Raw genomic sequence first — 23417 nt, forward strand, 5'->3', positions numbered from 1 at the left:
GAATACGAAACAAAAATTTCGTACTACATCCATTTTTGTCAAGTAAATTAGATTAGTTACCTTGAGTGCGGAGGTGTAAGAATCAGGATTACGGCATTCAGAATTTTACGAAAACCCTGCACGCCCATCTTCATTTGCCTGACCAATGAGACATAAGCAGTCTGCGCATGCGTGTGGAGAGTGACGTGCACGCTCGAGGATACAAATTTGAACAATGCGCGTGTGCATAGCGTATGCCTGAACTCATCTGAGACAGCACCAAAGTGCGCATGAGCAAGGTGGATAAAACACGTTCATTCGGATTAACTCGAAGATCGACAGAGTGTTTAACATTGTACAAAACGAATAAGACAAAATAAAACAAGGCCTACAGTGCAAGAAACAAAGAGAAAGGGGCACTTGTGAACAACTGAATGTATATATTACAAGAGGAAAGAAACTTCTAGAAAAATCATTTGAAGTCAAAACAAGTTCATCAAAATAGTGCAAAGAGAGAATATGGCCATGACAGGGGTGCCAGGACCTGCTTTATTTATGGCATGCTCAGGGAACCCGAAAGTAAAGCGGCCGCAATGGAAAAAAGGATTTCAGCACTATATAAAAGGGCAGCATGTTGGAATTCATATTCCATTGACAGAAAAGTAGCACTTCTCATGCATTCTTTGGGTTATGAGGGCCAGAGAATTTACGATACATCACCAGATATACCTGAAGCAGGAGAAGGTTATGGTAGGACTGAGTAAGATATCCCATTGAGGAAATTAGATATTCACTTTGAATCCAAAACAAGTACTATTCTTGAAAGGTACAATTTTGGAGTGAGGGTACAGGAAACCGGCGAAAGTGTAGAGGAATTTGTGACGGCATTAAGCGTTATCTTGTAAATTCAGAGATACATTTGATGAAAGAATAAGGGATCAATTTATGATTAACTGCCAAAGCAACAAGATTCGCGAAGAACTATGGTTGCGAGATGAACCTTCGCTGGATAAGGTAATCAACATAGCAAAAAGAGTTGAACACTCCATGGCTTGTCTCGCAAAGTTGTCGGAAAAAAAGGATAGCAAGGAAGAGAAAATTGAAGTATGTGCGGTAGAGTCAAAACAGAAAAAACAGGTGGAAAGACAAACTGTACAAAAAGGAGAAGAAAGATCTGAAACCAAAAAGAAAGGATGAAAAATGGAAAGAAAGGAAGAAAAGGAACGCCTATTATTCAGATATGCGAGCAATTCACACTTTGCAGCATTGTTTGCGTGTCCTTGAAGGAGTGTAATGTGCAAAATGTAAAAGACGTGGGCATTTTGCAAACTGTTGTAAAAATTACCAGTCTTTCCAAAGAAGCGTCATGGTAGTAAATGATGAAGAGAATATTGGTTATTCAGAAGAAGAGGAGAATTCAAATGTGGAAAGGATTATTGTTAATGTGATAAATGATGATGAAATGGAATGCGAACATCCGTATGCTAATGTGTGGCTTAATGGGTGTGATGTCAAAATGATGGCATTCTGGATCAAAAATGGCATTAAAGTCAAAGAAGGTGTTAGGAGGAAATGAATGGTGATGTTAGAATTTACTTGAGCCAGATATCAATTCGGGGGGATTTTAAAGAAGACCGGCTTGAACTATTAGGATACTTTGTTGCAGATTTTGAATTGAAGGGAAGGTATGCCAAAGGAAAGGTGTATATCAATAAAAAAGGGTTGACTGTTTTGTTGGAGGGACCAGAAAAGATTAATGGCGAGATCGGACCCCAACCAAGATGAACAGGTAATGCAAATAAATAATCATCAGAGTGTGGAGGACAAGTATGAGAAAGTGTTTAGGAAAGATTGGTAAAGTAAAGGGTATACAGCATCAAATTGCAATGAAGAAAGGATGTGCCCCTGTGAGAGCAAAGTTAAGAACTGTTCCTATTGCATTGAAAGAAGAGGTAAAGAAGGAATTGGAAAAATTGTCAAAAATGGGTGTGATTGAGAGGGCTGGTGTAGTGGAATGGATTTCTCTACTCGTAATTGTAAAGAAGCCATCAGGAGAACTAAGACTCTGTGTAGATTTGAGGGATGTGAAAAGGGCAATGTTGGTGGATAGGCACCCATTACCGAAGATAGGAGAAATGTTGTTGATGGTTGGACAGGGAAAAGATTTTTCAAAACTAGATAAGGCATCGGCGTACCATCAGATTGAATTAGAAGAGAATTGCAGAAAGTTAACAGCTTTTTTAACACATGAAGAGGTATTTCAATACAGACGCATGCCATTTGGGCTTGTTTCGGCATCTGTTTTTCAGAAGATTATGGATAGATTATTTGGCAAAATAAATTGAGCATTTTGTTTTCAAGACGACATCTTGGTATCTGGAGAAAACGTAGAGAAAAATGATCAAAATTTCAGTGAAGTGCTGAGTATTTTGAGTGAGAGTGGAATAACTAAGAAAAGAGAAATGTGTGTTTCGTGTTGACAAGTAGAGTACCTGAGACATGTAATATCGGCTCAAGGCATAAAGTCTAAAGAGTCAATGGTAGCCACCATCAAAGAAGTTGCAGATGCTGGAATTTTATCAAAAAAAATGCAGAAAAAGTGACAGAGATGAGAAAAATATTGAGGAAGAGTGAAGAATGTGTGTGGAGTGATGCATGCAAAAGGAAGTTTCGAAAGATTAAGGAGGAAATAGATTTGGAGGAACCTTTAAAGAAATTTGACACAAGAAGGAAGTGTGTGCTTACGGTTGATGCCAGTGATGTAGGTTTGGGGGCAGTTTTGTCCCAAATTAATGCAGAAGGAGGCAAAGAGATTATAGCTCATGCTTCCATTGAGAGGGGCAGAATTGAGGTACTCAGTCTTAGAAATGGCAGCCTTAGGTTGCATATGGTCGATAGAAACATTCATAGGTTTTGTATGGGGTACACATTTTGTGATAAGAAAAAAATCAAACCATTGAAGGTGATTTTTGAAAGTAAAGGATTAGACAAGTCATCCCGGAGAGTAGCGGGATGGGTTACTAGGTTACAGTGTAATAGTTTTGAGATGGTAGTAATACCGGGAAAGGAAAAGGAGTTTGCGGATTGTTTATCCAGACTAACCATGAAGGAAAATAAAGGAATTCAAAGTGAGGAAATAGAAATGGTTTTGCAAACAATGAAAATGTAATATGTAAGGAAGAATGGGCAAAGAGCGGTAGAAAACTATGAATTGTTGTCAAAAGTTACGTTGTGGATTCAAAGCTGTTGGCCAATGTGTACTATAGTTCCAAGCAGAATGGCATCGCCTGAGTGATGTCAGAGAATGTTTACTGTTGATATTGGTTCTACTACAGCTTGTTTTGCCGAGCTTAATCTATGGTTATGCTGGGGGTTTGTTCTCGATGACTTACAATAAAGCTCATTTCCATTCACTGGACATTGCGTGAACAATCTTTCATAAACAATATCCCTCAACAGGTCAAGTACCTCACTTCTCGGTCCCCTTGAATTTAATGATGTAAAAAAAATGTTGCTTGGTGCAGAGAAGAGACAATACCTTCCTACTTGACCTTGTACATCGGTAAATTAACAACGGCTATTTAGTATTGAAAAGGAAATTCATATTTAGTGCCCTTGGGATGTATTGCTTGAATTTGGTTGTGTTGCTGGGATCCCTCACTTAAACACGATATGCCTTTCTGATTTTATATAATTAAATCAGTCTGTTTCAACAAATACTACCCAAGACGTGCCCATCAGCCTGGGTTACCACTCTGACAACACACTGGCTATTGAGTTAATCTGATGTTCCAAAAAGTTCACTCAAGCCGATTTAAAATAGAGTACATATCCTAAACCACTTTCTCCTTTTCAATAGTTTCTCCGATTGTCAAAGCTACTCAGTCTCCATCTAGGTTTTCCAAAAACTGTATATAAGCTGCTGCAGGATGGTCCATTCATACACACAGACATTTTAGATGGCCTCTGAAAAACGAAACGTGTAAGGTTCAGCAAACTTTAAATTTCATGTGCAAAGAGTGCTACCACAGGCCAGGTAATTTTAAAAGGTTTCTCGAACGCCACCCTCCTCCCCCTCAACTACCCCTCCCTTCCACCAGGTCTATGAATTAGGGCACAATTTTTATCAGACAAGCAGTGGAAATGGGACTGTGCAACTTACCCGAATTACCATGCTGTGACAGATGTTGCACATGTTGACTAAATCTTGATAGGTATTGCGGATGTAATGATCCATCTCCATTATGCACCGAGTGCTTAACGTGTATTCTCCTTCTTTCTAAGTGAAAAACGGAAACGTGTACATGTTTTACTACTGGGCACATTTCAATATTTACGCTAGAAATAGGGCTTCAACAAAAAATAAAACACTACCTATACCACCTTAAGTCAAGTGAGAGGATTTCAGAACATATAATAAATACTCCATAAAAGCAAAGGAGACAGCGGTAAACAAACCCAAAAATACAAAGATTAACAAAAAAAGCATACAGATACTAATAAACATGTCGCCATAACAGCGATTCCGAATTCAAAAGAATTCACGTAAGGTAATTGTTAGGAAAAGGCTTCCTTTTTGCATCATTTACAGCCTCCTCCTTTGCGCTCCCTGCCATAATTGACTGATTTGGTTTGTCTTTCTTTTTCTGATTTGCTTACACGTAAACAACTTTTTCAACTGAACTGGTCAGTGCAACCAAATTCTTTGTGCAGCACTGACTGGACTGTATGGCCATCGGTGCAGGGTGATTCACATCCCCCAGGGTACCTTCTTGTGTAGCAGAACCAACACCTTTGTCCACTAGTAGAGGGGAGGAGCGGTGGCTGTCCTCCAAACTATTTATACCCCACCCAGGAGGCATGTCCCTGAAGGACTGCTAGAATTGTTAACCTTATTTTTAAATAGTTTAGGTGCACAACTTTGCACTTTTTTGTTTTAACCGCAGTCCTGTATAGTGGAAAAATGGCTACCTCATATGGTTAGTCCTATCCTTATGAACCATTGGCTTGGTTGGGCAGTCCATCTCCTGTTCAGAGGTACGATGGCCTTATACGGTCCTGCATCTTTGTAGGCTCTGCCATGAGGCCACAAAGAGCACCACTGTGCTTGGAACTTGTTTGGACCAGGTTGAGCTATTTAGCAAGGATTGTAGAACTTTGTAGTCTGAATGATGCAGGACTCTGAATAAGTGGGTTAGGGTAGCCCCCAGCCCTGCATTTTGTGCATCTAGAGAGGATTGGAAATTATTCAGTAATACACCACTGGAATATGTATAAGCACTGAGAGGACCAAACGGGATGCATGGTCAACTGCTGCAAACTCCATTGCCAAAGTAGATGCCTTTAAGGCAAAGCTTCGATTCTCTCAACCAGGAGAAACTTTCTAGTCCCACTTTTCTTGAACTGGCATCTGTTTTTGCAGTTGTAAAGCTTGTGGGACCTGCAGAACTGTTCCAGACCAGAAGGTCTGGATTTCCAGACTGTGGGCTCTCCCTGTGCCTGGACACAAAGTACACCTTCAGTGTGGCTAGCTGCAAAGTTGTGGGACAAACTGGCTCATTGCTCTGCTGCCACTCCTCACCACCAGGCCAAGTTACCATGTTGAAGTGGACTCTGTCCTCCATAAGTTCCCTGTAGGACTTTGCTGGCTCATCTCTGCAACTACTGAATGTATGTTGCATGTCCATCCCTTACATTGGTTTGGGGGGACTCCAAGCAGAGGTCATTCTTCATTGAAATCATGAGGTCCAGCTGCAGGCACTTTCATGATCATGTGTCCCAATTCCAACAGCTGAACTCACCAGTGCAACCACAGCCCCTGCACCTTCTTCATTTCAACCTTCAGCATGAGTAGTCTCCCCCAAGGGCTGCTGACTTATCTGGAGTCATTTACTTGCTTATACTTTTTGTTTGCAGACTCAGACCGCAACACTCTCTGTTGGGCCTCTTTGGTGTTGAAACCTGGACATAGGAGTCTTGTGTGGGGCCTGCCAAATCTCCAGATGGGAGATGTAGATAGGTGGCTGCATTTTTTTGTTTACAGGAACATGCAAGTACCAACCTACCTCTGTTCCACAATACCCACAATGAGACGATTGGCTTTACCACCTGAATAATCTTGAGATATTTGTATTACTCTCAAGTAACTTGAAGAGACAACAAAATGGTGGAAGAGAGGAGGAGGAGGATAACAATGGAGAAGAGTGTAGATGAGCAGAAAGAGGAGAGGTGGTGTTGGAAAAAGGGGCAGAAGGAGTGGAGAGGAGACGGCACAGGTGAAAAGTGGGAGTAACTTGAGGATGAAAACAGACAGGTGGAGAAAGAGGACAGTGAGAGCTGGAAGAAGGAGGAGGAGGAAAAGGAGAAGAAAGTGCAGGAAGGTGGAGGAGAGCCAGGAGGACAGTAAAAGAGAAGTGAAAAAAAAAGAATCAGAGGTTATACGGAAGACCCTGAAACCAGAGGAGAGATGGGGATATTTGACCCTCAGGAAGTTAAGAAGTGGCTGGTTTTAGAGGGAAACGCTAAGTTCAAAATGTGTGACCCTCGGAATGTAGGGGTACAAGTATGTAGTGATGTGTTGAGGAGGTGCAGGTGAAGTCAGTACCTCAGTAGGATAAAACAATTACTAGGTGAAGGTCTCATAGGTATGAATATGTGACTGCATCAAACAGAAGAGACAGCCTGAGTTGGTGGGGAAAAGCATCAGGACCATGGGAAACAGATGGTGTAGCGGCCAGGAGAGAAGCCAGGTAACTGCCTCAGTTGACCTTCTTGTCTACCTAAAGCTACGAGATGAATGAACAACTCTGATTCTGTACAAGACCAACCAACGAACACCACTCTGGTCTTGAGACCAAAGGAGGAGGGCTCCACGTGGTCCACAAGCTATGCGGAAATACCCACCAACGCAGGAAGATCAAGTGACCAAGGTGCGAGGAATTGCCACCTGGCATGGGTATAGAAGCCCCGTTATTCATTTTTATTTATTCATAAAATGATGCAGGCAATACCAGCTCAGAAAGCATCACCTGCTAATCAGAGCCCCATAGAGTAAGCTCCATGCCAACAGCAGAAAATACACCTGTGCCCTGCTGCACCAGTCTCCTGATTTGCAGCGCCTGCTCTTCAGTAGCATATGGCAGGTTCTGAGGTCACAAGGGCCCTATTAAGAGACCTGTTGTGACAGCCACATCACTGCAGTGCAGAGGTTCCATTCAAATGTACACCTCTGTTCCAAATTCCACATGATTATCAAACTCCCCTCCTGGTGGCAGGGTAATCGGAACATAAAAGCAATATCAATTGTGGTATGGTGGTGGAGAGTTTAAATAATTAACAGCCACATAGGTTTTGAATAATACACGTCAGTACTATGAGCCCAGACCAACTGTGGAAGAGTCGTGTGTATGCTAGGCCAGACAGCTTGGTCCTGCCAGCCAGCAGGACAAGAGACCGAAAGGCTGTGCCTTTCGTTTGATCCTTTCTGAGATCAGGTAACTCTGACTCTCCAACAGAAGCTGTGCTGGGAAACCAGTTTCAAAGGGCAAACGCCAGGTCCCATACAAAAGCACTAGCCTCACACCAGAGTTTTGCATACCAAAGGGCATTTGATGCTTTGGATCTGAGAAATGGGCAGAGTTAGTGTGGGCAGAAGGAGCTCAGGGGAGGAGGGTTCTAAAATCCTGTTTCTCTCATCACCTCTTCTTCCTTCCTGTCCCCTACACTTCCTTTAGCACAAAGTACTTTGGGTATTCTGCAAGAAGGCAAAAAACACTTGTTGCAAGAACATAGATTCAATCGCTTAAAGCAGGCTGGCTTTTATCCAATCACCCGTGAACCTTTGCCTATATAAAAGAGGGGTCTCCAAGTCCTTTGATTCACCTTCTGACAATCCAGGACATAAGGAAGAATTCATTTGGACCTCTTTTAGGAGAGCTGATATTTCCAAAGCCCTCAGCCACTGAGGTGAATGAGTGTTCCAAGGCAGAGGCACGCTCTGCTCCATAGCCATACCCAAGCAACACTGGGGGTGACTCTTGATGAGGACCAGGACTTGACATTTTGAACAAAACCTCCCTAGGCTGGGAAGCGCAGCAACTGAAAGGACTCACCCTGTCTGAGAGCCATGCATTTGGAGGGGCGCAAAAGCCAGGATCCCTGTTCTACTGCATCAAACCGGTCTAACCACATGTCAAATCATGTTCACTGCACTTGAACCAGCTGAACCCACACCAGTGTTTTTGGCACTTTATCGAACTATCGCTGCTCCATCGAACCGGCTCGCCTCTGAATCGTGCCAAGTGGAGCATGCCACCTGTTTGGCTCAAACAAGTGTTTGCCACTGCAGACCAACTAAAACCACCACCTCTTCGAACCCTGATCGTGTCAACAAAGTCACAGCATTGAACCAATGGACTTCGACTCAAGCGATTAGAGCATTATGTCACTAGTCGACCCAAATATGCAGTTACCAATGTCACACACTGACTCGACCAGGCACAGATGAACTATCTGAACGCACAGAGCTCCTGCTTGCAACCAACTAGACACAACCGTGCGCCGCTTGACAACACGATTCGCCGTACACAAACCTGGTTCGACCCACACCGCAGTATAGCTTGAAGCCCAGTTCAATACTGTCAAACAGCTTAATTCGATTGAGGCACTTTTAACTGGTCCTGTCCCGCATGTGCATTATTTAGGGGCCGAGAGACTCGCCAATTACCTTTTGCACCCCTTAACACCAGAACATATCATTTATGAGTTCTGTATTGCATTTCTTGCCTGTTTTTCCCAACTAATCAAAACCCAGATTGCTGCCACATTTCATTCTGCATTTCCCTGTCTTTCCTTTATAGAGGTGGGTTGGTGTGTTTAAAGTATATATACATATAGCGAGGGTGTAGGCGTAAGAGTCGGAAGCTCAGGGTGGCATGTTGATTGGCAAAGACTTTTATTAATGACAAAAATAGGGGGTGGAGGAGAAGTTGGAGGAAATCCTATCTAGCTCTATCGCTAATAGGAGTTCCCCGGCCTCAACTAAACGAGCTAATGAAATTGTCCGTGTCAGAATGTCTAAAGTAAAGTTCGCTGTCGGGTGTCCAAATCCTAATCTATCCCTCACAAGCTAAACTAAATACAAGGTGAAAAGGGAAATGTCTATTGGCTGCCAACCTGTATCCCAGCTTTGCAGTTCAAAAAAAGTTCCAAGAAGGTGTAGAAAAGCAAGAAAAGCAAGCAAAAGTTCCAGAAGAATCAAGGGGTTGATTCCCTTCCCCCCAGAGTCTTTCCACGTTATCCAAAATTGCCCCCGTCTTTTATGGTCAAGGACATGCCTGACTCCCAGGGCCTGCAACAAGTAAGGCTGGCCGGGACACCTTTTCCAAGCAGACTAGAGGGTCCCAGACCCTTTGTGAGCAGACCTGGCTCCCAGGGAGCACCCCCTCAGCAGACATTCAGACTTAAAGGTATATCGCTCACCAGAGTCCTACTGCAGCAATCTCTCCCTTTTCTAAACACCACCTGGTTTCTCTCTTCAGGATAGTTCGCGATCGCAAGTCCAACTCCCGAAGTCACTCCTGTGAATCAAGACTCGCCCATCGCTTCTTTTGAGTTCCTGGCACAACAGGGTTTTCTCCCCCACGAGGGTTTCCCTGACTTCCCCTCCTCGACCTGGGTTTCGCCGGCGCGGGGAGAGGAGGTTAGGTGAGCTTTCCATTCTTCTCTACGAATTCCTACTGGACCAGGTTAGTGTTGTCTTGTTGTTCATCTGATATCTGCAGTAGGGACTGTGAACTCCAAACCTTTGGAATAAGAAGGTACATAGATTGTAACAGTGCATATATGTAATCACTCGTCTCCTCAGTCTTTAATCTTGTGCCATATAATGGCCTTGTTCAGTCCGTGTGTGTCGCCGCTTAGAATATAGATTCAAAAATGACGTTCTGAGAGCTGTTTCTCTTTAACCTAAGGAACTGTCCAAACGGCAATTTGTCACGAAGGTGCTTGACATGATGGCTGGTGTAGTCAAGTAGAGAATTTTTGTCTGTTGGTTTGTGATAGGGTTTCACTAGAAGTTTGCCTTCAAGATGGAAAATGGTGAGATCCAAAATGTTGGTGGTTTGGTTATTCACTGTCATGGTGAATTTGAGGTGAGGATTAAGGGAATTGATCCAGATGAAAAAAGCAGCAGTGGTTTCTGTGGAGCCTTCCCATATAATGAGGATATTGTCTATGTATCTTGTCCACTTTATAATGTTCTTTTTGAAGAGATTAGTGTCACAGTAGATATGAGTCTTCGAAAGTTTCTACATATAAATTGGCTAAACTGGGAGCAATGGTTTTCACCCATCGTGGTGCCTTCAGTTTGTTGGTAGAAGGTTCCTTCGAACTCAAAAAGGTTTTTCTTAAGTGCGATCTCTATGCACCAGAGGATGAATGATGATGGAAGGGGATCGGTATCAGTTCTCTCAAGCAGGATTTCTTCCACTGTCTCGAAGGTGGCTTGTTGCAGAATGTTCGTATACAATGCCAATATGTCCAAACCTACCAGCAGTGAGGTTTTGCTGCTGGTAGGTTTGGGCATAGTGGCATTGTGACTGGTTACAGAATGGTAGGTTTGGACATAGTGGCATTGTTTTTTAATGTTACTGAAAGATTCATTTGGATAAACCTTTCTGTGTTTCAACTTGCCAGACGAGTCTCTATCTCATGATTGTAAAAGTTATTATTTTGGGGCAACATCAGTAGGGCAAAACTTTACTACTCTGCATTGTAGGATATGTGCATGGTGACTGCAAAGATGGGTATACAAATAATTTTAAGGTTGGTTTAAAGAGTCTTAAAAACCATCTTTGAAATTGGACCCAGGTGTTTTAATTGTAGCTAATTCCACAGTTACACTATGAACATTTTCTATGGTATAATCCAGGACTCCCAGGGATTTTCTTGAAAGGGGCAGCCAAAATCTGGGCATAGTCATCTTCGCAACGACTGGGTGAACTGTATGATACTGCTGTAGTTTTGCTTACATTGATCAATTGAGAGGGAAATATGGGCTCCTTATGAATCTATTAAAATAATTCCTTCAAACGTGCAGGAGCAGATCTTATGCATGCATGTATATCATTTTGTGTGTTAAAATGCACAAGTACTGGGCGTTTATACAGGAGAAGATGAGGGCAAAGGATGTAGCTATGCTAGAGCTAAGGAGCTGTATTCTATCTTATGGGTTCTCTACAAGTTTCAAGGAGACCTCGATTGTACCAGTTTCCTTTTTAATTCTTATAAGGATATCCAGTTTAATTCTTGCCTAACGTTGGAAGGTACTTTGCCTCCTTAGGATCTAGTAATGCAATTTCTGGAAAAGTATTATTTTGAGAACTGTATTTTTTTTTTTATTTGTCTTTTATTAGTTTTTTAAATAGAAGTTTGACAATCATGTACAGGCATTTGCAACCGAACGGTCAAGTACGAAAAATATCACATTGATAGTAAAACAGTGTGTACAACGTTTGGGTCTAATGCACATCGCATAAACTGAGTAGGTTCATCAAACCCAACTACCCCTACCCCCCCCCCCTTGCACATAGTACCATCTGAAGGGCTGGAAGAGACCAGTGTCTGAGAACTGTATTTTAATAAATTAGAGATCAGAATAGTACATTGTATAGAATTTAGAGAGCATTTAAAGACTGCGTGGAAGGTGGTGAATAGGATAGCAGTGTTTCTGTATTCACTGCCCAATTATAAAAAAAAAGAATTGAGCATTAGGTTGTCCATCTATGCCAATTACAGTAACAAGTTGCAATATAGTAAGATAGTTCATAAGATATCTGCAGAAATTAAGGAACTGCTTGGAACTGGCATCTAGCTCACACAAGTCCTCCGAAATTCAGTAGGGAACAAGAGAACTGCGACACAAGAGGTACAACAATTTTTGCCCAGCATAATACAGCCAAGAAACCCAGGAATCTGGGCATTTTACTCGTTTTACACAGTGCAAGCATGCAGAACCAGGCTGTTCAACATGAATGTTCCAGAAAGAACTTTTGAAATCATACAATAAATGTTCACCTGAAAACACATTATGGCACATCTTCCCACACCAACAATTAGAATATACCCCAACACAACCACCTTGGAAAGGGGCTAAAACGGTTCACATACAATACATAATGAATAGCTGCAGAACGGAATGAGACTTGTTTGGTCACACAAAACACCTGCGATATAGGTCTTTGATCCCTATGTTTCTTGCCTCATTATTGTAGTAATCATACTAATCCCTGCCTCCTCTCTCCCTTTCTCACTCAGTGCTTAGCAGCGGTTTTAAGGCGTGCGTCCATCATGACACAAATAACCTAGAAAAACACCTACTCTGTTCTAATTCTAACAAGAAACATTTTGGTTTTATTAATTATAGTTTAGTTATACACTTCAAGGGAAACCATCCTTTTTTGCCCCGAATTGCATCTACCCGAAGGTGTCCTGGCCATACCACCCTTTCCATCTGGTGCAGTTAGCCTCAGCATTTTACAGTTATCCCCATTCACAATTTTGACAGGTAGGGGAACTGAGGTGCATAGATGCAAAGAACTGTGCACAGGATCTCACAACAGGGTTAATAGGTAAAGCAAAAAAATTCAGGACTCATTGCACCAGAGGCAACAGTAATAACTTAGTCAACAGACGACATCTCCCAAGCAGACTTGTGGCCAGTGGTCGAAGTGAGCGGGAGCGGTCGGGACCGGTGCTCGTCTACTTTCTTTAATTACCTTTTACAGCTCCTATACTTTTATTTCAAAAAGAACTCTCTGGAACAGTTTAGTTTTAAAATAAAGTGTAGGAAGAAGTTGAAACTTGCACTTTCAGTACACTGCACTGAACGTTCCCTTAAACAGCAGGTTCAGGTGTTTGGGGAGCGGGGGGTGTATTGTGTGTGGGAGGGGACGTGGCGATGGGGTTTGTGGAAGCAGGGGCAGGCCAGCAGGGTACATAGTTCCACTACTTCTTTTCATGCACTTTGACCGCTGCTTGTGGCACAGTAAGTCGAACATGAGATACTTAAGCTGATATTTGACTGGCTCCGACAAAGACTTTGGGCTCAAAGGAGCATGGTTGAAATCCTACGCTAATGAAGCTTTTATCGTTCTATCAATAAGTTATTTTTAATTTATTATCCATCATTGTTCTAAATTCAAATAATAGTATTGCTAATTTGCTTTCATGTGGCTACAATTTCTGTATTGTCCTTGTCCATAATGGCTACCAAATCCCCAGAGGAAGTGCAGTATTTTGACTTTGTTTTGTGTGCTCACATTATGACGTCAATAAACGTATAATAGCGGGAAAAAGAAATCCAACATAAAAGCTGTGCCTTATGGTGCCAGGTGGCATGGGGTAGAGGGAGCAAAGGTCAATCCCCATTTTGTCACTTGTATCAGAACATACAAAGTACTTATTTGTTAAAAAGTGTGCAGATGGCAATGCATAGCCCCAACACAGCTATGTTCTGAAGGAGACATTGACCATATGGAATAGGCCCTAAACATCTCAGTCAAAGATTCCTTGGCATTAGCATAGCAGAAGGCTAATGTGGAACTCCATAAAAATAAGGACGCTTGACAAGATATCAAGCTTCAAATTATTTATTAGAACCAAGGTTGGCAGGTGTTGGGCGTCTCCTCTGTCTGAATAAAAGGTCAACTCTTTTGGTATGGCTATAAATTCAGGCCTTAAAAATATTCTATACCGGGTATCCTTCCCTGCAAGTTATGATTTAAAATCCAAGTCTAAAACTATTCTCCCCCCAAGTCTCTTTCTCAGAACACTCCAAGAAATGGACTTCAATTCAAAGTGTTAGGTTTTCTACACCAAACATCTTTTTTTAGAAGAATCTAGGAATTAATATTTCTAATTCCTAATATGCTAGCTTTCACTACTCCGTTACTTTCTATTAGGAATCATGGAACTCAGATTTCAATTACCAGTGTGCATGGTTTGTTCATGCTTTTTGTTCTCTCTCGCATGTATTTCAAATCCAATAAGCCATTGTTTCTCAGTTTTTTAACATAGCCACTGGATTTTCCCTCTGGGGTTATTCTTGTGGTTCTGCTGAGCCTTGTATGCGTCTCCTCTGGTGAAAGTCCCAGTGATGTCACTAATTGGTGATCAGTTTTTCCCACATTCCCCCAACCATCTACTCCTCCTTGGCATTTGGTCTTGGGTGCACACTACTTGCTCCCTGGGTTTTCCTCCAGCTTCCCTTCTGACTAGGTCCTAGCCTATCAGGAGGACTCACTTTAGTCCACGCATTCACCACTTGCCCACTAAACATCTCTCTCCCTCAAGCTTTGTCTGGACAGAGTGGTAATTTCACAGCTCCTGCCTCCCCCTGTGGCAGGTGTCGTATACCCGAAGGACTCAGACCAGAGAAGATGGGTCTCAAGTCTTTTTATTTATCTTAAAGAACATGCGCGACTAACCCTATCCCTCGAGGGAGATCCCCTGCCTAACCAACTAAACTAAGGTGCTTGTCATTTGTCCAAATGAAAATGGCCTAAAGCTATCACCTAACTGGGCCTACAAAGTATCAAAATGTAACTAAAATAGTTGGAGTACCCTGTGATCTTCGGCTTCTTGAAAAAGTCTCTCCTGGTATTTCAGGGACCTTTCCCTGGATCAGGTTCTAGTTTTCCAATTGTCCAACAGTTAAAATACAGGTTGTATGAATCACTCCACGGTTCCCAAAGTTCTCCACAACTTCACACAACACAAAGTTCCCAAGGAAAGAAATACCTACAAGTTTTTTAGATGGGCGGATATTACCCTGATCTCTCTTCTACGGATCTGAGCTTTATTTTTATCACACTCAGAAACTGGGCATCTCTGTGCTTCCACCTAATCTGCCTCACGTTTCCTTCTCTGGGATATATTGGTTCCCTTGGCTTTGCGATTTGAATATGCTTCCTTTTCTCCCCACTTGTTCCCACTACTTTCGAAATCTGTAGTCCCTGGGCAACCCGTGTACCTTTTATCTTGAACGGTCTGCCCCAGATAACGTGGGACTCTTCAGGGAGGTCCCCTACTTCTTTTTGCTCATCTTCTTTAGATGCAAGCAATTGTTGCTGTCCGCTAGTCTGAATGTTTTCGCTCCCCTTCACTTTCTCGCTGGGAACAAAAGTGTCTCTTTTTTCAGTTACGCAGCTCAGCGCAGTATTCGTATTTTCCCCAGGTCTCGCTGCCAGCCGCGAGTTCCTGGCCGACCATGTTCGTGGCATGGTGGTGCCTCCAGGTAGGTGTCGGTGGGCTTCACCGTTCTTTCTCCGGCCCCACTCTGGGTATACACAGCAGTGTCTTAACCAGACGCTCGCTTCCTTCCGCATCACCATTGGCTCCCCGGTTCAGTGTGGCTATGCCCCTTGTTGGTGTCAGAGCGTTGCCCCTGCGTGTGTTCGCTCCTACTCCATTCCAGCGTCACTTGTTCTTTATTAATGTAGCTGAAACTAAAGGGGTCGCAGATCGTTCGTCACAGGATGTTAAATGCATAGAAAGTTCCACATTCTTTGAAGTAAAAGACATAGTGCTTTCATCCACATCAGCTACTCCGATGTAAGCATATGTTGTGTGACTATTCTTAAACAGTGGACACACATTTAAGTACGGGGAGGTGTCCCAATTTAATGGACTGCTTTTATGATATACTGTGCATTTTATACCAGGTGTGACTTGCTGAAGTGCTTATTTGAACAAAAAGTTCTATATGTGTAACATAATAAAAAGGTATACATTTTTTCAGTATATCACTGTGATGAATTTTCTATGGATAAGTGAGTGGGCTAATTGTACCTTTGTGTCAGCCTGACCCCCTTCCGGAGTGTGAAGACTTAAGCATAATCACTCTGCCACTCTACCTCCCTTTAAGAGAGGTTGGACTTCTTTTTGGCCGACTGTCCCACCATAGGGTTAGTGGTTATACAGTCCTAAACTTGTACACAAGCTGCTTTAATAGGCTTGAATGTTGAATGGCCCTACATTTCACTAATGTGTCTAGGCGAATGTATGGCCGCCAGAAAAGCCACCTTTAAAAAAAAAAAGTTTCTTTTTTTATTGTGTTTTATCCAAAAGATAATTTCGACTTTTCACACATTCGTTGTTACATCATATCAAAACTATTAAGATATACACAGTCTTTCAAAAAACAATATAAGATCTTTAAAACAAAACTCACAAATATAATTGAAAACAAATACAAAATCTTATGAATAGATGTTTCAAAATCACTGATGAAACAAAACCAAATCAAAACAAAGAGAATAGATAAGAAAAACACAGAGCCAAAAAATGAAACTCTCAAATCAGTATATCCAACTGTAGTTGCAACTCTACTATAAAATGTTTTGGTTCCTTTAAAAAATTCATAGTTCGCAGAGGAAAAAAAGAGCATCTCCAATTCAAATCAAAGCGCATGAGGCATCATTTAACCTTGACTATCACAACTAGATTAATGGTATCTTAAAATGCACGAAGTCTTCCTATTTTAATTAACTTACTATATAGTAAGATAATTCTTTCAAAACCCTTACGACTTCAGTCGCAGCTAGTCTCAACCAAAAGGTGTTGGTTTCTAGGAACCCTCCATTATGGACAAATCTTTGAAATCTTCGGCTCTGCATTTCCAGAGTCCATGGGCATGTCGACAACAGATGTTGACTATACTGTTTTTCAACCATGTCACATTGTTGACAGACATTAGTAGAAATCGCTGCACTGTCTCTAATGTGTAGGATTTCTCGTGTAGGCAGGATGTTAAATCTGAATCTTAGACAATCTGACCTGGTCCTAAGGTCAGGTGATTTCTTTAAATAAGAGGGAAGGAAAGATCTTGGTTTGTCTCTTGGCGTGAATGAAGATGATATTTTCGCCACCTTCAACATAACTAACCTAACATCCTGAGAAGGCAAAGGTTTAAATTCCATGTTGTCCGGGGTTCCAACAGAGAGAAAAAACTGGACCAACCGTCAAAGTGTCATCTAATGACCATGTTTAGAGGTAGAAAACGAGGATTCCGCTGGGTAATAAAACAAAGCACTTGACCCAGCAAACTTTAAAGAGGGTTGAATACCGATCCAGGATCAGTGACAGAATCGCAACCACCTACTCATGTATTGGTTCTGTGTAGATTGCTTTGTGGCCACCAGGATGATTCTTATTGTCATGCGAGAGGCCAGGTTTACCAAGGTGTCCCAGGGTAAACGCCTCCTGAAGGAGGGCACCAAGTGCAGCGATTGAGAGGGAGCTAATCACCACCCTCATTCCTATGGGGTCAAAATCTGAGCTAAGACTAGGAGAAATGTCAGGCTTTGAGCGCATGAGCCACCAAAGACATTATCATTTGATTTCCACTTGTACACCAACTTGGGGGTGGGTAGATCATTGGGTCTGCAGGAACAGAGTAAAGTGTCACGTTGGATCATGGAATTTTGAGCGCATCCAAAAGGGAACCTGAACCATAACCTCTGTGGAAGGCAAAGCTCCTGCACCTGGTGTTGGATGCTGATGCAAACATATCCACCTGCTGTGTCCCCCCTCATCCCTCGTTTGAAAATCTGATCCACTACCCCAGAATGGAGTGCCCACTCCTGATGCAATTGAACAAGTCTACTGAGTGAGTCTGCTTCTACTTTGTTCAGACTTCGCAAATGAACAGCCCTGAGGAAAACGTGATGGCTAAGAGCCCACTCCCAGGTCTGCACTACAAGCTTGAATGGAGGAGGCAACCTTGCACCCCTCTCCTTGTTGATGTAGAACATGCATGTGGTGTGATCCAAATGGAAAACACCTTAACTGACATTAAAGGTAGGAAAGCTTTCAGTGCTAGGAAGGTAGAGCTGAGTTTGAGAATACCTATACGGTCCTGCCTTTGCAAGGGAGACCATGGATCAAGCAATCCTGTCAAATAGCCATAAACCGAGGAGCAACAAATCTGTCAGACTCACAACCTCATGGGGAGGTATACCTCCCCACAAAATCTTTTCCATTGTCCACCAGAGGAGATCCTGATGCAGAACCTCTGAGACTGCAATGCAGTCCAAATGAGATGTGCATTTTTGGTCCTCAGAACTTGCTAGGTGCAGTAGTAGTAGTATCCTAATTCTCAGCCTGGCAAGAACCACAAAACACAAGCTTCCACAAGTCCCAACACATGACTTCTAGCAAGAAGAAACAGAGCTCTAGTTTTAATATCTGCAATGCTGCCTGAGGTGGGATATACCAAGGTTCTTGCCAAATCCCAAACTGAACATATGAATTGGATGGACTGTCTGAGCATCAGCTGTGATTTCTTCCAATTGACGGAAAAGCCTGGTGTGAGCAGAACATTGGGAAAAGCGTGGCACGTGACAGAAGCTACCTCAGCTGAGGATGTTCTGAGGAATCAATTGTCTAAAATATTGAAAGATGTGAATCAAGGCATAACATAAGCAGTGTCACATAGCAATTTGCTATGTAGTTCTGTAGGTTTTCTAATTAAATTGACACATGTTTAATACAGCTGGCAATATAAATTACCTTGTTCAATGAAAACCCAGCTCACCCTGCAATCCTCTTGCCCCGAGGGCTCTCTCCATACTGCTTTCTCTGTTCACTGCAAGTTCAAAAGGGGCTGACAGAGACATGACAGCCATAATCATCCCCTCCACTCTTAAAAGTGCCAAAAGGCCTGATATACACGTTCTTTCTTTTTCAGATCATTGCAAACCAGAAGTCATCAGGGTGATACTTTTACTAAGATAACTATATTCTGTTTGGCAAATAAGAGTATGAATTAACTTAATTTTGTTGAAAGAAAGTCCTTCAATTCCATTCCTAAAAATGTTAAGTTGTTACATAAAACATAATTGCAGTACTTCTACTACAAAACACTACATTGTGTATGTTTTTCAGTAAAGTTTAGTATATCTCATTTTATCAACTATATTTCAATTTCTAGGGTCAGGCGTATGATATTGACGAGTGAACACTTTTGAAAATGTACACGATCATACAGGCAAATTGATGGAAAACCTAGTTCTGTGATCTGCTGGTTGCATTCATTTGTGCAACTGGTGCTGAACCCATGAGCTACTCCGAAATTCCTTGACATTCCATCTCATCACCATGTTGCTTTCTACCACCTCCCCTCAAAGTGAGATGTCTGACACATACAATAGCCAACCTACATAGGCACGCCATCCACTCTACTTAGTCTATTACTTTCTTACCTCTTTCATAATAAATACACAAAGCTAACCAGATGTTACACAAAGTAGTGATCAATAGTTCCATTCAGTCTGTACATCTATCGACCTACTGCAATACCACACAATGTATTTCGCCTCCAGTGCTTGCTTTGCTGTATGATTATTACATTATAAATTAACACGTGTTCAGCAGCGCAAACTGAATCTGCAAGTAGCTGCCTACATTTCATGCCAGCCTACTGTGCCTCTGTCCAGCCTGCCCCCTGTCCATGGATGCGATGCTCCAGGCCAAGTCTCCAATGGAGTGACAAACCCCCCCCCCCCCGACTCCTAACAACTCACCTGCGCTTGTTCCACTGGCATGTTTGCCAATTGCAATGCAGGTTACATTTCTCTCACTCTTGAGACTTTCTAAAAAGAGGTCTTCTGTCCTGCCACGTCCAAGTTTCTACTACCACACCAATCAACTGCTGACAGGATCATTACAAGTGTGGTGTATGAACAAACTGGCGGTAACGGAATTACCGCTATTTTTCCCACCTACAGATCCCGTAAATAGTTATTTCCAGTCACACACATGTATAATCTCTTTTTAAGGGAAGCATGTATTTGGCAACTCACAGTTAATTGCAGTATTTCTACTACAAAACACTGCATTGTGTATGTTTTTCAGTAAAGTTTAGTATATCTCGAGCTCATCGTATCAACTATATTTCAATTTCTAGGGGAAGGAGTATCATTTGTGCAAGTTGTGCTGAACCGATGAGCTAATCCGAAATTCCTTGGCTAGTTCCCTTATTTAAAAAAAATAAAGTATCAGCACCCTAGATGAGCGCTAATGGCAATAAACGTCTCTTACATGGGCATGTAGGGTTGGAATGCTGCGCATGGGCTTACCTGGCTCGAGCTTGAGGACCGCTACCGGCCCTGCCCTCCTCCGAAAGTGGTATTTAATGCAATATTGAAAACAGAGACAGGTAAGGGCCCTCTTGTCCACCTGAAGTTGACAATTACCTTGCCTGCGGGCACACCAAACGTCTCCAACTATGACTTTCCTTTGACATTGAAAACATTTTGATTTATAAAACCTCTAAACATACGCAGCAAATGATGCGACAAGAATACAGTATGCAACACCGGAGGCACCCAGGTGCACAGAGCATTGCACTGAAAACCGTTTTCAGAACCTTTTTATCATATCTATTGGTTTCCATTCATGTAATTAACCTTTACATTTTACAGACTATCACCTCACTAATGTCCTCCTTCAGAAGAACACAGAAATGCTGTATTGTTGCTCATTTTAGGTCTTTGGTACAAATAACTTCTGCTAATCAATTTTTGAAAACTAATATATGCCTTTGAACCGGAGATGAGCACCAACCTCTGCTACGAGCTTGGTAAACATACTCAGGGCTGCATGGAAGCGGAATGGTAGGAACCTGTGCTGGTACTGCAATACCTTTAGAGACAGGCAAAGAAACTTTATATTTGCGTGGGAATGAGGAGGCCCAATAAGAACATGAAGATGTGCATTACACTGGGTCCGGGCGAATGTAAGCAAGTGTGGTCCTCTTGAATTTTTATAGGGGAAATGAGTTGAGGGGAGACAGATCCAGTACATTTCTCAGGCCCATCTGGCTTTTGGAAGAGTGAAAAGCCTGGGGTAAAAATGGTGCCCTCCCTCTGGTAGAGTAACAATCTACAAGCCCCTCAGACAACAAACTAAAACCTCCAGCAGGAAGGATGTCGAGCCAAACTGGCAAAGAGGGGAGATGAAGAGGTGATAGAATGGAGAATCAGACTGTGGCCTCTTGAGACCGCTGGCAGAATCAAAGTATCTGATGAAATTGATGCCCAGCCTGCTACGAAATCTGCAACTCTGCCACTCCCACGAGACACGTGGAGCTGGAAGGAAACATTTAATTTTCTAGTCATTGTGGACCGCTGAAGCAGTAGGCTGGACCTTATTGCCGAACTTCTGTTTCTTGCATAGGGCACTGGGAAAGCGATCTGGGTGCTTCTGCTCTAACAATCACCAAAAGCCCTAGACCCGTCACCCTGCCTATGCTCCCACAGACAGTCTTTTGAGGGTGCCTTCTCAAAATTGCTAGAGACTTGGCAACGAGGTTGGAATTCTTTTTTGTAAGTTTCAAACCATGATACTGTGAAAAATGTCCGATCTTTTATTGGCAGGTAATACATGATATCCTGCATGTCTACAGAGAATTTTGTAGAGTCCGGGAGGCTGTTCTGTACATATGAGCCCCAAGCACATGCCCCTCGCTGCTGTAGCGACGGGATGGGGAGACGCCTCAAATATAACTTGTGCTTTGAACCAGGCATCAGCCAGTCAGGAGTGAATGGCTACCTTTAATTCAATGGAAAGATCTCCTTGAAATTCCTCAAGTTCCTTCCACAGATGCTGGTTGTCTCCTGTCAGCATAGCATCTGCTTGCCTTACACAAAGCAAAGAGCTAATTTGCGTAGATTTTCTTGCTCATCAGGCCAACAGTGTCTATTCTAAAGAGGACGATGCACTGACCACAGCCTTGGACAACAGGGAGGACGCCACCTTTGTTTCATAAGCCAAGCTCAGGTACAAAGAGCAGCTTCAGCCAAACATTAGGCAGTAACAGCCAAGACATATCTTTTTGAAGAATATTCTAGATCCATTCAGGTCCCATAGACCAACTACATCCTATAGAACTGTCTCAGCTCAGGAATAAGCAGACTAAGAAACTGGCATGTCCCTCATCCACTAATGCAAGAAGTGGGCTAAAGCAGAGAGATTCCGATTCCTCTGCAATCACATTCGACTGACCTGGCAGCAGATCCACCTAGATGGATCCTACAATGGGGGAATCGCAAGGAGTCATAGGGTAATCCTGATAGAACTGTCATGAACTGGAAGCGGACGGGATCTGGGCCGGGTACATATGCACCTGAACAGCTTTAAAGCCCAGCAGGGTTGAGGGCTCTGTGGCAGGCTGAACTGAACAGGCTGCATTGGAGGAGGTGAGGAAGGGTGGGAGGTGGCATAGGTTGCGGGAACACCTCCTTAATGAGGTCTTTAAATTTGAACAGCAAGTGCATAATACGCTGTACCCTGTCAAAAAACGTTCCTCACACATAGCGTGAAAGGTAGGATTCCAGGAAGCTACGGAGGACTGTGCCCAGGCAAAGATGGTGGCGGATACCATAGTGGTTGGCAAGGGTGCACCGGCCCGAGGCTCTGCTCAAAGGCTGCCACTCAACAAGTGGTACAAAAAGGACCCAATTGCTCAACATAGCAAGATGTTTAACAGGCCAGGCTCCTTTTCAGATAAGCCAGAGCTACGACCCATTTACTGAGGGAATGACTAATCTGAATCGTGGGATGAGGAACTGGCCAAGGCAGAACTGACGGCAGTATTCATGATGAAGTGCAAACGTGCCTCAAAACAAACAGCCATTTGCACAGGCTTAGCCTCCAAATCTACATTTTTGAGGAATTAAGGCAAGTCCCTTTTTACGCACACTACAGAGTGAATACAACCCTCTAGGGGAATAGGCCAGGAGAGAGTGCTGCAAGGATAACAAGGTTTAATAATACAGAATACAAATATCAGAAAAGGACTCTGCTGCTCGAGAACTTTCTGGTTAGTCTGAAGCTTAAAAAGCTGTTTAGCGTCAACATATACAATCAAAACTGGTGCCACTGATTGGCAAGACCATATACATGGGCCTGCTCCATAGGTGATGCCAGGCTACTATTGGTTGGTTTCTTCAGCATCTATCAGGCTCCACATGGGTCAGCTGGGATCATCCTGTTTGATGAAGGTCGGGGCTCTTGTCAAATAAGTTACATTTATACTAACACGCTAAACCTACTACATCACTGTGGCATGCACCTGGGCGGCTCAGGGGTTGGTGCAAGGGGGAAGGGAGGATGAAATACAGTCACAATGAGCCACACATTCTGGGCTTCATTGATACCGCACCTCCTGCCCCCAAGGTCACCACCCTGGGTTTTGATCTATAATTTATCCCTCCCTGTACCCTTGTGTTACAAAGGATGTGATTTATGCTGGGGTGGTGAAACAGTCACGTATGCTTGAATCTTTTATGGACACTTGATTTGTGCAAGGACAGGAGGGGGTCGCTGGCTCATCGTAGAATGCAGGGGTTTGGGGGTAGGGTCAGTGGTGTGGGGTT

General features: G+C 42.9%; 1 protein-coding gene across 4 annotated transcripts in view; it reads right to left on the minus strand.

The window, feature by feature from the left end:
* Positions 1 to 23417, minus strand: part of NSMCE1 (NSE1 homolog, SMC5-SMC6 complex component) — a 395968-nt gene that overhangs the window by 110610 nt on the left and 261941 nt on the right. For 3 of the 4 annotated variants that reach the window (XM_069647181.1, XM_069647183.1, XM_069647184.1), the window contains one exon: positions 4142 to 4258. The exons of the other annotated variant lie outside the window; for it this stretch is intronic. In XM_069647181.1, the coding sequence (XP_069503282.1) occupies positions 4142 to 4258 (117 nt within the window). The remainder of the gene's footprint in view (positions 1 to 4141; positions 4259 to 23417) is intronic. 4 annotated transcript variants of the gene reach the window in all.

Source organism: Ambystoma mexicanum, chromosome 2q, assembly GCF_040938575.1.
Source record: "Ambystoma mexicanum isolate Mex_15411 chromosome 2q, UKY_AmexF1_1, whole genome shotgun sequence".
NCBI lineage: Eukaryota > Metazoa > Chordata > Amphibia > Caudata > Ambystomatidae > Ambystoma > Ambystoma mexicanum.